Source organism: Microcaecilia unicolor, chromosome 6 (assembly GCF_901765095.1).
Source record: "Microcaecilia unicolor chromosome 6, aMicUni1.1, whole genome shotgun sequence".
Lineage (NCBI taxonomy): Eukaryota > Metazoa > Chordata > Amphibia > Gymnophiona > Siphonopidae > Microcaecilia > Microcaecilia unicolor.
Window position 1 is genome coordinate 240,739,051 of NC_044036.1, and position 12,990 is coordinate 240,752,040.

The 12,990-nt window shown below is 40.6% G+C and overlaps 1 protein-coding gene across 1 annotated transcript in view; it reads left to right on the forward strand.

Moving 5' to 3' along the window:
- Positions 1-12,990, forward strand: part of CCDC183 (coiled-coil domain containing 183) — a 237,639-nt gene that overhangs the window by 191,185 nt on the left and 33,464 nt on the right. The window contains 1 exon segment of the mRNA XM_030206812.1: positions 8,573-8,733. Coding sequence (XP_030062672.1) covers positions 8,573-8,733 — 161 coding nt within the window.

Sequence of the window (12,990 nt, forward strand, 5' to 3'; positions counted from 1 at the left end):
TTAATATTCCTCTCAACACACAGACTGTTAAGGGTGCCCCTTCAATGTATGAGCTTACTATAGCAGATAGACTTAAGATTATTGGGCACAGTAAACTGCAACAAACAAAAAAGAAAGACAGAAGACCTTGTTGGCTTTAAAATAAAAAGTCCATTTAGCTGGCACTCCAGTCACTTCAAGTTCCAAAATCATCCTGGGAGGCATCAGGCAGGGTTAGTTTGCTATATAAGGGAAAAATTCCCAGCATCATGCTGGCTCAGGTACCACAATGTTTCAAAATGGCAGCACCAGAAACAGGAACAAGTGAGTATCATTCCTGTCTCTAGTTAAGGTACATGTATTGGTGGGCCAGGGGGTCTGGAGGAGGGTTCACGGGTGCCACTAGACACCAGGGATTTTAGTTTTGTTTTAAATTATTCAATTTTTATTGAAAAGTGCAACTGATGAAAATGTATAACATAGCAATCATAATAAAGTCAGAGCTTGTGGCATCAAATTTTTACAACACATATTGTAGTTACCCAATGAACGTCTGCCTACTCCCCTCCCCCCATCTACCACCCCCTCCACTAAATCCTATACCTCCTCTCCAGTTGAAGCAAACTGTCCAAATTACAAGCAACAAATTATCAAGCTGGTATCAGTATTCGGACATTTCGTAAGTATTAACAATATACTCGATTATATCAATACATCTGCATAGAAAATCCTGAAGTACACAGTGATAAAGCAAAGGCATTCGGAATAGAACACTGTAGCCTTTCAATAATCTCCTGAATACTGAAAGATGAAAATTCAAGTTCAAAGTTGTTTAACCACCAGAGGAAAGAGAAATCATCAGTACATTTAATATGGCACATTGTGCCATTTATTTCAAATTGAGTCTTTCATCCTTGTAAGGTTGCTGCAATTTTCTCAGACTTCCGCATCTTAGCACATTGCGCCAAGACTCAAGTGATGGACCCATTAGGTCTTTCCAAGCTTATACTATAGTCATTTTGGTGACCAAAAGTAAAAATAGTAATAGTTGCTCATGTAAAGTCCATGGAAGAGATGCGGGAAGACAAGCCAACAAACAAATTTCCAGCTTCAGATCCCAGACAACACATTGATGTCGTATCTGTGTCCATGTTCCTTGCCAAAACCTTTGACTCCATGAACATTCCCAACACAAATGCTTAACTACCCATATTTCCACAATTTCTCCAATAGAGATGTGAGGTCATGATCCCATCAGATGAGACTTGAATCCTGACTGGATACCAATACAGCCTCATCACCAGTATAAACTTTATCTGCTGATAATTAGACACTGCCAAACAATGCCTAATATAGTCATAAATACAGAGCCAATCTTTTGAGATAAGAGTAATCCCCAACCAATGCTCCCATACAGCTTCATGTGGTGGGTCATAAGAAGGATGCAGCTCTAACGGAGCATGGTATACACGTGATAAGAGCTTTTTATTCAACCTTAATTTAAATAAAACAACCTCCAATTCTTTCGGCCTTCTATGTAAATTATGGCATGTCTCCTGTCTTTGGATAAGATCATGGAATTGGAAATATTGTAAAAAGGAAATTCTCTGCCCCGTCAGATCTTGCAGATGCTGAAGGGACAGAAAACCCCCGTAGACATAAGCCCTTTCAATACTGGAGATCCAAAGCTTCCAACACCCTTCTCAGGGAGTCTAGCTAGCCAGTGGTAAGAGGTATATAATCCCTTAATAGGCTATACAGATGAAATATCACTGAAACTAACTTCAAGAGATCAGTCCAAACTCAGGGTAAGATGCTCCAATAAACAATTTTATTTGGACCCTACACGGTCCGTGTTTCGGCTTTTAAAAAAGCCTTCATCAGGGGTCTAGAAAATAACATATACATAATAATTAAATTTAATACATAAAAATCAAAACAGACAAAATATATAAAAAAGTTAAAAAATCAAAACAAGCAACATATATACAAAAAATATGTAAAATTACACATTCGATATATTGAATTAATAGAGTAGATGTAATTTGATAAAATTAAAATTATAATTATTGTATGACTATTATAATAAATCCACTGATACATCAGAGATAATGAGAAATTAGATGAAATAAAAATTAATAATAAATAAATAAACTCTATAAAAACATACCTCAGAAAAAAATCTCTATATATCCATGGCACAAGTGTATGATATAATACAGTTTTTTAGATGATTGCAACTGCAACATTGCCTTACCAGAAATGATAATCCTAAGACACTTTCTTCACTGTCTATAACTTCTTTTGTTGAGAAATTATTTAGTATTGGTCATATGGTCTCCAATATATACAAATTTTTAGTATCAAAAGAATCTTCTTTGAAATCTGACCTCATGCAATCATGGGAATTAGACCTGGTGCATAAACTAACATCAGAACAATGGAAAGACTTCTAGAAATTTCTTGTACGATCAGTAACCTCAGCTAATATGATCCAATCTCTTTTCTTTCTGCATCACAAAGCCATCTGGACTCCACAAACATTAGCAGTCGCAGGTCTACTACCTCAGAATCTCTGTTGGTCATGTAAGACATGTCCTGGAACTCTGAAACACCTTCTTTTTGAATGCAATCTCACTCATGCCTTTCGGAACAAGATATGGAGCATTATTTCCAAAATTTAACATATTCAACAACCGCTCTCATGGAAACTGATTATTTTTGGCTCTCTGGCATTGGACATCTCTCTGGACAAACATGACTCTAAATTGCTTATTTATTAGCAGTTGCTGTAAAATCCGTACTATCCAATTGGAAAAATAATTATCTTTTAAATATTCATTTCTGGTGACAATTTGTATTGCAACTTCATCAATTTGAAGTTTCAGTAATAGACAAGAAAGATCTCTCTCCACTGGCACTTAAAGTATGGTCTAGTCTTGACTCCTATATGTCCACTATTAAGTTACTTACCTAACAGTTTTGATACCTGTTTCTAACATTTCCTAGATACTGTACTTGACAAGCGATAACCTTCATGTTTCTCATATCTAGCAATTTCTCTGACAAATTGTTATTTGTACTGCTTTGTCTCATTGAATTTCTTTAATAAGAATATTATGTTGTTCATATGTTCTTTGTCCTTTTCAAAATTCAATAAAATTACTTGGACACAAAAAAAATATTGGTTATACAGAATTTGGTGGCTCTGGTGTCTGTCTTAAAGGTGTGTTTATTAGAATTGTGTTTTGAATCTTCAGTGCCAGAGACTTAATTCAATCAATTTGGTTACATAGCATCTGTTGACTCAGACTGCATACCTCGGGAGGAGGGGCAATTTGTATACAGCTGTGTGGTAAAAAACAGAAAAGTTTACCTTGTGAGCTGTCTCAGCTACGTTGCGCATTTTCAGACTTGGTTTGATTGTACCTGTGTCTTAATATCTTCCTGATAAACTGCCACCTCTACCTGCTTCTATTCTATCTTATTTTTAAAAAAGACCAAAAAAAACCTGTCTTTTCACTTGCAGAGGGTCTGACTCTATAGTCCCACCCATCCCTAGGTGAACTCCCTTTATATAGGGCAATCAAGGGCCAAGTATCTTCATTACACCATATCCCCTATCATAGTTCACCTTTTCACACTTCTGAATCACATCAATATGACCTTAATTCAGTGCAATACATGTTCTGCTTTAATCCTAAGGCAAACTATCTAGAACCTTAGAGCTTGTCCTATCTGTCTCCAAATATCACCTTTGAAAGATAAGATCAACAAACTCAAGAAGGAATTAGCTACAACTAAAAAAGCATCCAGGATTACTCAATTCCCAGCCAATTTACCACCATCACTACCACAGAGAATGAAACAACAGAGGAATTAGATGTGTCACAGTAGGCTCTGGTAGACTAAGATCTGAGACACAGAAGCACTCACCCTCCCAACCTTTGCCCCTGTCAAATTCTTTTGCTGCGTTGTATCATTATGATGCTGAAAAAAGAAGTACTGTGGTGGAAACAGAGGCAATGAAAGTAGCACAACCCAAGAAACATCCCCCAAACAATGACAGATTGGTGTAAAGCAGAAAACTCTTACTGCTCGGAGACTCCATTATCAGAGACATTAACTTAGGAACACAGCTCAAGGGTTCCAACGTAGTGAAATGCCTTCCAGGATCTTCAGCTACCAGATGTACAGACCAAATACTGAAAGTGATCTGAGAAGAGAACAAGGCTTCAAACACTGATGTAATTCACCTGGGTACAAATGACCTGGCCAACAATAGCAAGTTTACAACACAGAAAGCGTTCCAGAAGCTTGGGGAAGGGCTGAAATCTTTGGTTCGGACTGTGGCTTTTTCTGAAGTAATTCCCACATGGGGGAAGGGAGAGGAAAGACTACGCAATACAGTGGATGTCAATAAGTAGCTTGAGTCTTGGTCAACAGTCCAGGTTGTGCAATGTGTTTTTCTTACACACTTGGGATGAGAATCACCACAGCACCTTAAGATAAGTAACGCTCTTCCTCTATTGCTGCAGTTTTTGTTTTTGGAAATTGCAAAATAAATGTTTTACTTATTGGGCTGGACCGCGGTGCTATGATGTGGTATTAGGTGTCAATACAACTACCTAAGACTCCGGTCTGTGTAATGCACTATAAAAACTGAGCACTCACCACATTTATATATTTCAATGTCTGCTTCTTTTAGTTTGTTTAGTTTTGAGAATTTTTTTGCATTTCTTTTGTTAATTGGTTTTGAGGTTTCTGGATTATCGCAGTTAAAATTTAATGCCAAGAAGTGCAGAGTGATACACCTTGGGTGCAGAAACCCAAAAGAGAGATACCGAATAGGAGGGGAGAGATTAGTAAGCTAGACTCAGGAGAGAGACCTTGGGGTGTTGGTGTCAGAAGATATGAAGGTGAAAAAACAATGTGACAAGGGGATGGCTATGGCCAGACGGATGCTAGGCTGCATAGAGAGGGGTATAACCAGCAGAAGACAGGAGATGTTGATGCCCCTCTCTATAATACTCTCTTGGAGTATTGTGTTCAGTTTTTGGAGGCCGTATCTAGCTAAGAATGTAAAAAGGCTGGAAGCGGTGCAAAGAAAAGCTACAAAAATGGTATGGGATTTACATTGCAAACCGTACAAGGAGAGACTTGCCGACCTGAACATGTATACCTTGGACGAATGGAGAAACGGGTGACATGATACAGACGTTCAAATATTTGAAAGGTATTAATCCGCAAACAAACCTTTTCAGGAGACGGGAAGGTGGTAGAACTAGAGGACATGAATTGAGGTTGAAGGGGGGGGGGGGGACTCAGGATTAGTGTCAAGAAGTATTTTTTCATGGAAAGGGTGGTAGATACATGGAATGCCGTCCCTTGGGAGGTGGTGGAGATGAAAACGGTAATAGAATTCAAACATGCGTGGAATAAACACAAAAGAATCCTATTTAGAAGGAATGGATTCATGGAATCTTAGCGGAGATTGGGTGGCAATGCCGGTAATTGGGAAGCAAAACCAGTGCTGGGCAGACTTCTACGGTCTATGCTCTGATCATAACTGAATAGATAGGGATGGGCTGGAGTATAAATTTTAAGGGGCTTCGATGTTAGCTTCAGAACTTTTAGTACAATAACAGTGCTGGGCAGACTTCTACGGTCTGTGCCCTGAGAATGGCAAAGACAAATCAAACTCGGGTATACATATAAAGTATCACATACTATTTAAAATGAGTTTATCTTGTTGGGCAGTCTGGATGGACTGTTCAGGTCTTTATCTGTCGTCATTTACTATGTTACTATATTTTCAGCATCATTTTTAGAATAGCGCTTAACGCGTTATTTGTTTGGCGATGATTTTTCTTACATGTGTAAATGCTCCTAATTAAGTACAGAGGCTGCAATCTTTTTGTACTTTCAGTTTTGAGGAAGAATAAAAACAATGGGGCATTAAGAAGGAGACCTCCTGTAATCCCTCCTATAAAAGGCTGCCCAAAACTAGCACTTTTAGAAAACCTATATGTATCTGTGAACATCTGTAAATCCGGACATTGATAAATTATCCACATGCATTCCCTGTCTGAAATGGGAATACGTATGTAGATTTTACTCCCACCCTCTTGTCATCTGCATGTAATGCAGCTTTACACATGTAAATACCAGCTTTTTAAAATCAGGTTTTCTATGTATAATTGAGATACATGTGTAAATGCTGGTATTTACACATGTAAATCTTGAATAGGGCTTCTACAATAACTACCTAAGTAAATTTGTATACAGTTGACTTAATTTGCCTAGGTGAGTTACTCTGAAAATCAGAACTGTTTGCATCCCTAGGGGACCAGAATTGGAGTCATAACTGTGTGCCTTCTGTTATTCTGTATTTTTTTTTCTGTTTATTAATCATTTAATTATTCACAACACAATGTGATTATGCAATTCAGATTCAAATAACAAAGAAATCACTTTACATGAAAATATAAGGAAATAATGAAGACTATTTTCCGTCCACAATAAAAAGAAAAAGAAGATTCCAAGAAAAGGAAAAGAAACAAAATATTATATTATTATTACACAATTGCTACCTCTAAATTCCGACTCCTGCCTGCTATGTAGGAGGGCATGTAACAGTCACATCAACTCTAGCATCTAGGAAATCTTTAAGCTGTTTAGGGTCTACAAATTGAAATTGTTTGCCCTCAAGCGATACAATGCATATACAAGGAAAACGTAAAAGAAAATTTGCTTTCAAGGCTTCTACTCTAGAACGCAGATCCAGAAAGGCTCTACGTCTAGCTTGTGTCGGCCTGGAAAGATCTGGGAAAATCCTAACCTTGGAGCCCATAAACAGATCATCTAAATGCCTCAAGGAAAGTCTTAAGACTGCGTTCCGATCCGGTTCCAGCACAAAAGTGACTAACATTGTAGTCCTATAGGTAATCACATCCAGTGAACTTTCCATGAAGGAAGTAAGGTTCATTTCTTCACCCATTTCTCGTCTAGGGGGATCTCCCATTGTCCCCCTAATATTCCAGATGTAATAGGCCCGTGTTATGGGAGGTAATGAATCTTTGTCCATTCCTAGAATGTCAATCATGTATTTTTTCACCATCTCGATAGGAGGAATTAAAGGAGACTTGGGGAAGTTAAGGAACCGAAGGTTAAGTCTCCGAGATTGATTTTCAAGATATTCCAATCGTTTATGCAAAAAGTTATTGTCCTTAACCAAAGCGGATTCCAAAGACCCCATTTCTTGAATTTTAGTATCCACTTTTTCAATCATAAAGGACTTCTGTGCTGTCACCTGTGCCTGTATCAAAACTGCTCCTGAAAGAGTTTTAATATCGCCAGTATTTTCTTTTAACATACTTTGCATGGAGGAGTGAGTGTTATATACCATATCCCACAGTGACTCAAGTGTCACAATAGAGGGCTTACTTATTCCACCTGATGGTAAAAGGGAGTGTGGTGGGATCTCAGTACGAGAAAGCTTATTAACGAAATCTTGTGGCAGTACCTTTAAGGCCAATTCCGCCGAAAACACAGGGTCCGAGGTCCCACTCAAATTCGCCGCTAGCCTCCCCTCTGTCAGCTCCAAATTCACCCCTTCGGTATCGGATACTGGCCGGGCTGCAGCGAATGATTCACTTCCTGGCTGTGGTGGATCCCTGCAGTCTCCGGGGCTCAAAAAAACCCTGTCTCCGCTTCCTATTGACGTCAGCGCGTCAACAGTTGCAGAAGGAGTCGACGTACATAGAGGTCCCGGTGGCGTCCTGGGGAACTGCAAAGTCGATTGCTTCAATGCTGGCAAAGACCCAGGAGCTGAAGGAAGCTCCCTTATCTTCCCCCTCCGTTTTCCCATCACGAATGACGGAACGAGGGACCAGCAAGAGGCAACGAACCACAGCATCTCCAGGGAGCTTACTCAGGTGCGTGTGAACACAGCGCCATCTTGGAATCTCCTTCCTGTTATTCTGTATTCACATTCATGGCAGCTGTATGGGATGAGAACAAAGGAAGTGAGAGAGGTTTGTTAGGTATTTTGTTGCATTCCTGCTTTTCTTCTGCACATGACAGTTCCTTCCATTATGCTCCTTTCTTCCCCAGCCAGTATATGCTGCCTGTGCGCAGAATCCAGATTGTAGTGGTATAAAGAGGTTATATTTTTTTCAAATAAAGAGGAGTCTCTGGGAAGGTTCAGCTAATCCTGAAAGCCACAAAGAAGCCCATTAAAGGGCCTAATATCTCCATGCACCATATACACTGGGCTTTTATAGAAGAAGCCTCCCTCACCTTTTCAGGCATCTTCAATTCAATTCTTGTATGCCGCTAATATCCCCTTTCCAGGGTTCAGTGCAGTTTACATTCTAGGTGAGACAAAAGTGTTAGTGTGAGGTATGAGAAATATTAGAGACCATTGGTGTAATGCATGAGTCTAAAACATTAAAGGAAAGGATAATGGATGATACTAGGAAGTAGAAGTCATGATAGATTATTATTATCTTGCATAAATAAATGAGATAGGAAAAGCTGGGGATCTCCCAAGAATTGACTTAGGTGCTTTGTATCTCCTTTCCTTGGATAGGAGATAGTGGGGAGGTTCATGGTACAGCAGAAGACTGGGGAGCGGCTGCAGTGGCAGTTAAAACAGCGCACGAAGGAGCGAGATGACTTGAAGATCCACCTGCATGACCTGGAACTGGAGCATGCACAGCTGAAATTCCACCGCACCAAAAAGGAAGACAGGTGGGCACAGTTCAGCATTCTTAGAATTACTGTCTGAAATAGCTTTGCAATACCATTAAATTCACAAGAAGAGGCCCTGCAATATCACTACACTTGTTCAACAGACAATGGAATAACTAATGGCATGCACATTTGTAGTGGGGACCATAGGCCTGAATGAAAGGAATTTCTAAATGCACCTTAATATGTTGCCTGTACATTTTACACCTTATGAACTCCACAAAGAAGCTCTCTTTGACACATTGCAATTGTTAAGACAAGCATTAGCAGCGACTCTAAAAGACTAAGATCATCTGTAGTATACCTCGGCTTAGGAGTGAGATTCATTCCTGTTCTGGTATGTGCAAAACTAGCCCATTTACAGATGTTACCCTGCAAAAGTTACTGATTAACCAAAGGAAACACAGAAACATGACCAAATGGCCCATCCAGTCTGCCCATCCTCAGTAACCACTAACTTCTTCTTTTCCGAAGAGATACCACATGCCTGTCCCACGTTTCTTAAATTCTGACACAGTCCTTGTCTCCAACCACTAACAAGATGTCAGACACTTCATACATAACATTGACTATGGTATAATTTAGATCCATTCTTCCACAATATTTCAGTTTGGAATCTGATGGTCTATGCTGGGATATATCTTTGGGGGATAGATGCTCCTATTTTTTGTTTTGTTTTGTTGTTGTGTGCACACTCTTACTTTCCAGTGGCCCTGGTCAGGGTAATATTCATACAACTAGTGAAACTTGAATGGTCCAAGAATTGGCAACTAAGATTCATTGTTAAAAAATGTAGGGTCTTGCACTTGGGCTATAAAAATCCAAGGGAGTGATATAGTATAGGGGATGTAGTACTTCTATGTACTACATCCAGTTCCGCGGGACTGGAGATGAGCGGATGTGGTCCCTCTTCACAAAAGTGGAGACAGGGAAGAAGTGGGAAACTACAGACCAGTAAGTCTCATGTCAGTGGTAGGAAAAATAGTGGAGTCGCTGCTGAAAGAAAGGATAGTTAACTTTTTAGAAACCAATGTGTTATAGGACTCGAGCCAACATGGCTTTACCAAAGGAAAATCCTGCCAAACGAATCTTATTGACTTCTTTGACTGGGTGATCAAAGAACTGGATGAAGGACGTGCGCTAGACGTAATCTACTTGGATTTCAGCGAAGCCTTTGATACGGTCCCACATAGAAAACTCGTGAATAAGCTGAAAGGGCTGAACTTAAGACCGAAAGTGGTGAACTGGATAGGATACTGGTTGACCGACAGGTGGCAGAGGGTGGTGGTAAATGGAATCTGCTCCGAGGAAAGGAAGGTGAGCAGTGCAGTTCCTCAGCGGTTGGTGCCGGGGCTTATTCTATTTAATATATTTGTGTGAGATATTGCTGAAGGATTGGAAGGAAAAGTTTGCCTTTTTGCGGATGACACGAAAATAGCCAATAGAGTGGATACCTTGGAGGGATAGAAACGATGAGAAGGGATCTCCAAACACTAGAAGAATGTTCGAGGGTCTGGCAGTTAAAATTTAATGAAACTCAAAACGCAGCTTCACACACACTGCGTACAGAAATGCTGAATACTCCCACTGTCACCCACACACAATGCTTTTAACGGTGGAGAAAAAAAGCCTCAGTAACGCCACCCAGCCAGCCCAAGACTTCGGACTATAAGGCGTGGGCCTGGTGTACCATCATCTGGCTCAAAAAAATCCATGTTGTTACCCCAGTAGTTGATGAGAGAGAAGTAGCCAACATTTATTTAGATACACCAAGGGACACTAATTGGAGTTTTTTTTAAGCCAGATGATGGTACGCCGGGCCCAAGCCTTATAGTCCGAAGTCTTGGGCTAGCTGGGTGGCGTTAATGAGGCTTTTTTGCTCCACCGTTGAAAGTGTTGTGTGTGGTTGGTTGGGTGACAGTGGGAGTATTCAGCATTTCTGTACGCAGTGTGTGTGAAGCTGAGTTTGGAGTTTCGTTTACTTTCTAAGCTTGAGTGGATTATTAGTTAAATTTAATGCCAAGAAGTGTAGAGTGATGCACTTGGGGTGCAGAAACCCGAAAGTGAGATATCAGATAGGAGGGGAGAGATTAGTAAGCTCGACTCAGGAGAGAGACCTTGGGGTGTTGGTGTTCAAGGATGTGAAGGTAAAGAAACAATGTGACAAGGCGTCGGCCATGGCCAGAAGGATGCTAGGCTGCATAGAGAGGGGTATAACCAGCAGAAGAAAGGAGATGTTGATGCCCCTCTACAAGTTGATGGTGAGGCCCCACTTGGAGTATTGTTTTCAGTTTTTGAAGGCCGTATCTAGCTAAGAATGTAAAAAGGCTGGAAGCGGTGCAAAGAAAAGCTACAAAAATGGTATGGGATTTACATTGCAAACCGTACAAGGAGAGACTTGCCGACCTGAACATGTATACCTTGGACGAATGGAGAAACGGGTGACATGATACAGACGTTCAAATATTTGAAAGGTATTAATCCGCAAACAAACCTTTTCAGGAGACGAGAAGGTGGTAGAACTAGAGGACATGAATTGAGGTTGAAGGGGGGGGGGACTCAGGATTAGTGTCAAGAAGTATTTTTTCATGGAAAGGGTGGTAGATACATGGAATGCCGTCCCTTGGGAGGTGGTGGAGATGAAAACGGTAATAGAATTCAAACATGCGTGGAATAAACACAAAAGAATCCTATTTAGAAGGAATGGATTCATGGAATCTTAGCGGAGATTGGGTGGCAATGCCGGTAATTGGGAAGCAAAACCAGTGCTGGGCAGATTTCTACGGTCTATGCTCTGATCATAACTGAATAGATAGGGATGGGCTTGAGTGTAAATGTTAAGGGATTTCAACGTTAGCTTCAGAACATTTTGTACAAGAAGAGTGCTGGGCAGACTTCTACGGTCTGTGCCCTGAGAATGGCAAAGACAAATCAAACTCAGGTATACATATAAAGTATTGGATATCATGTAAAATGAGTTTATCTCGTTGAGCAGACTGGATGGGACTGTTCAGGTCTTTATCTGCCGTCACTTACTATGTTACTATGTATGAAAGAAGAGCAGGACTTGGTGGTGATCGTATCTGACGAATTTAAAGGTGGCCAAACAGGTCGAAGAGGCAATAGCCAAAGCCAGAAGGACGCTCGGGCATTAAGCAGAATCAAAGTTTTCAAAGTGTGTTTTATCACTCTTCCTTTGCTCTGGCGCGGTTTCAGTCTATACCTAGAGTGTTTCAAACTTTTGAAACAATTGTTACCAAACAGATCCTATACATTCTTTTAAGATTCCTAATGCAGGCCCATCTGGTCAAAATACGGCCCGTGTTGAGTTTTGGATGTTAATAAATAGTTGATATTTTCCATCGCCTGGCTATTCTTTGTCACCTTCACTGTATTTGTGTTTATATGATTGACTGCGAAGGTTTGTTCTTCTGTTTACACTTTGATCACACCTTCAAAAACAGGATGGAGCCAATCTAGAGGGTGGCTACAAAATTGGTCAGTGGTCTCTGTCATAAAGCGTAGGGGGACAGACTTACAGACCTCAATATGTATGCTCTGGAAGAAAAGTGGGAGAGAAGAGATATGATAGAAACAGTTAAATATCTCCGTGGCATTAATGTACAGTGTCACAGCTGTGGCTATGCTCCTGCATCCAGACTCACCTTCCCTTCCGGTGATCAGGCTCTGCAGCTTCTCTGGGTTGCCTCCTTCCTGCACAGTTGCCTTTGCTGTCACTTCCTCTCTGTTCCTCACTCTGGTATTCAGTGTGTTTCAAACCTTTTCCCTGAAACCATGACATCATCAGTGAGGGCTCTCATAAGGAACGTTGGGACATTCAAACTTTGCTTTGTGATTTCTTGCTGGTGTGCATTTGTTGCACTTCTAGCCTGTTCTTGCCTTGTTTCCTGCTGTGTATCTAGCCTTTCTTCTTGCCTTTTCTTACTTTGTCCCTTGCCTTGTTTCCAGTTGTGTTTTTGCCTTGCCTCAGTTTGGTCCTACTTTGCCTTCAGCCTTGCCTTAGTACTTCCTGCCTTGCTTTTAGCTCCAGTTCTGCTTCCTAGTTCCTGCCTTGCTTTTTAGCTCCAGCGCCCTGTCACTGAAACTCCTGACTTGCTTTCTAGTTCTAGCCTGCTTCCAAACTCCTACCTTGCTTTCTAGTTCTAGTCCTGCTCTGTTCCTGGTTCCTGCTACAGCTAAGCTCTGTTCCTGTTTCTGAAACAGCCAAACACTGTTCCTGGTTCCTGCTACAGCCAA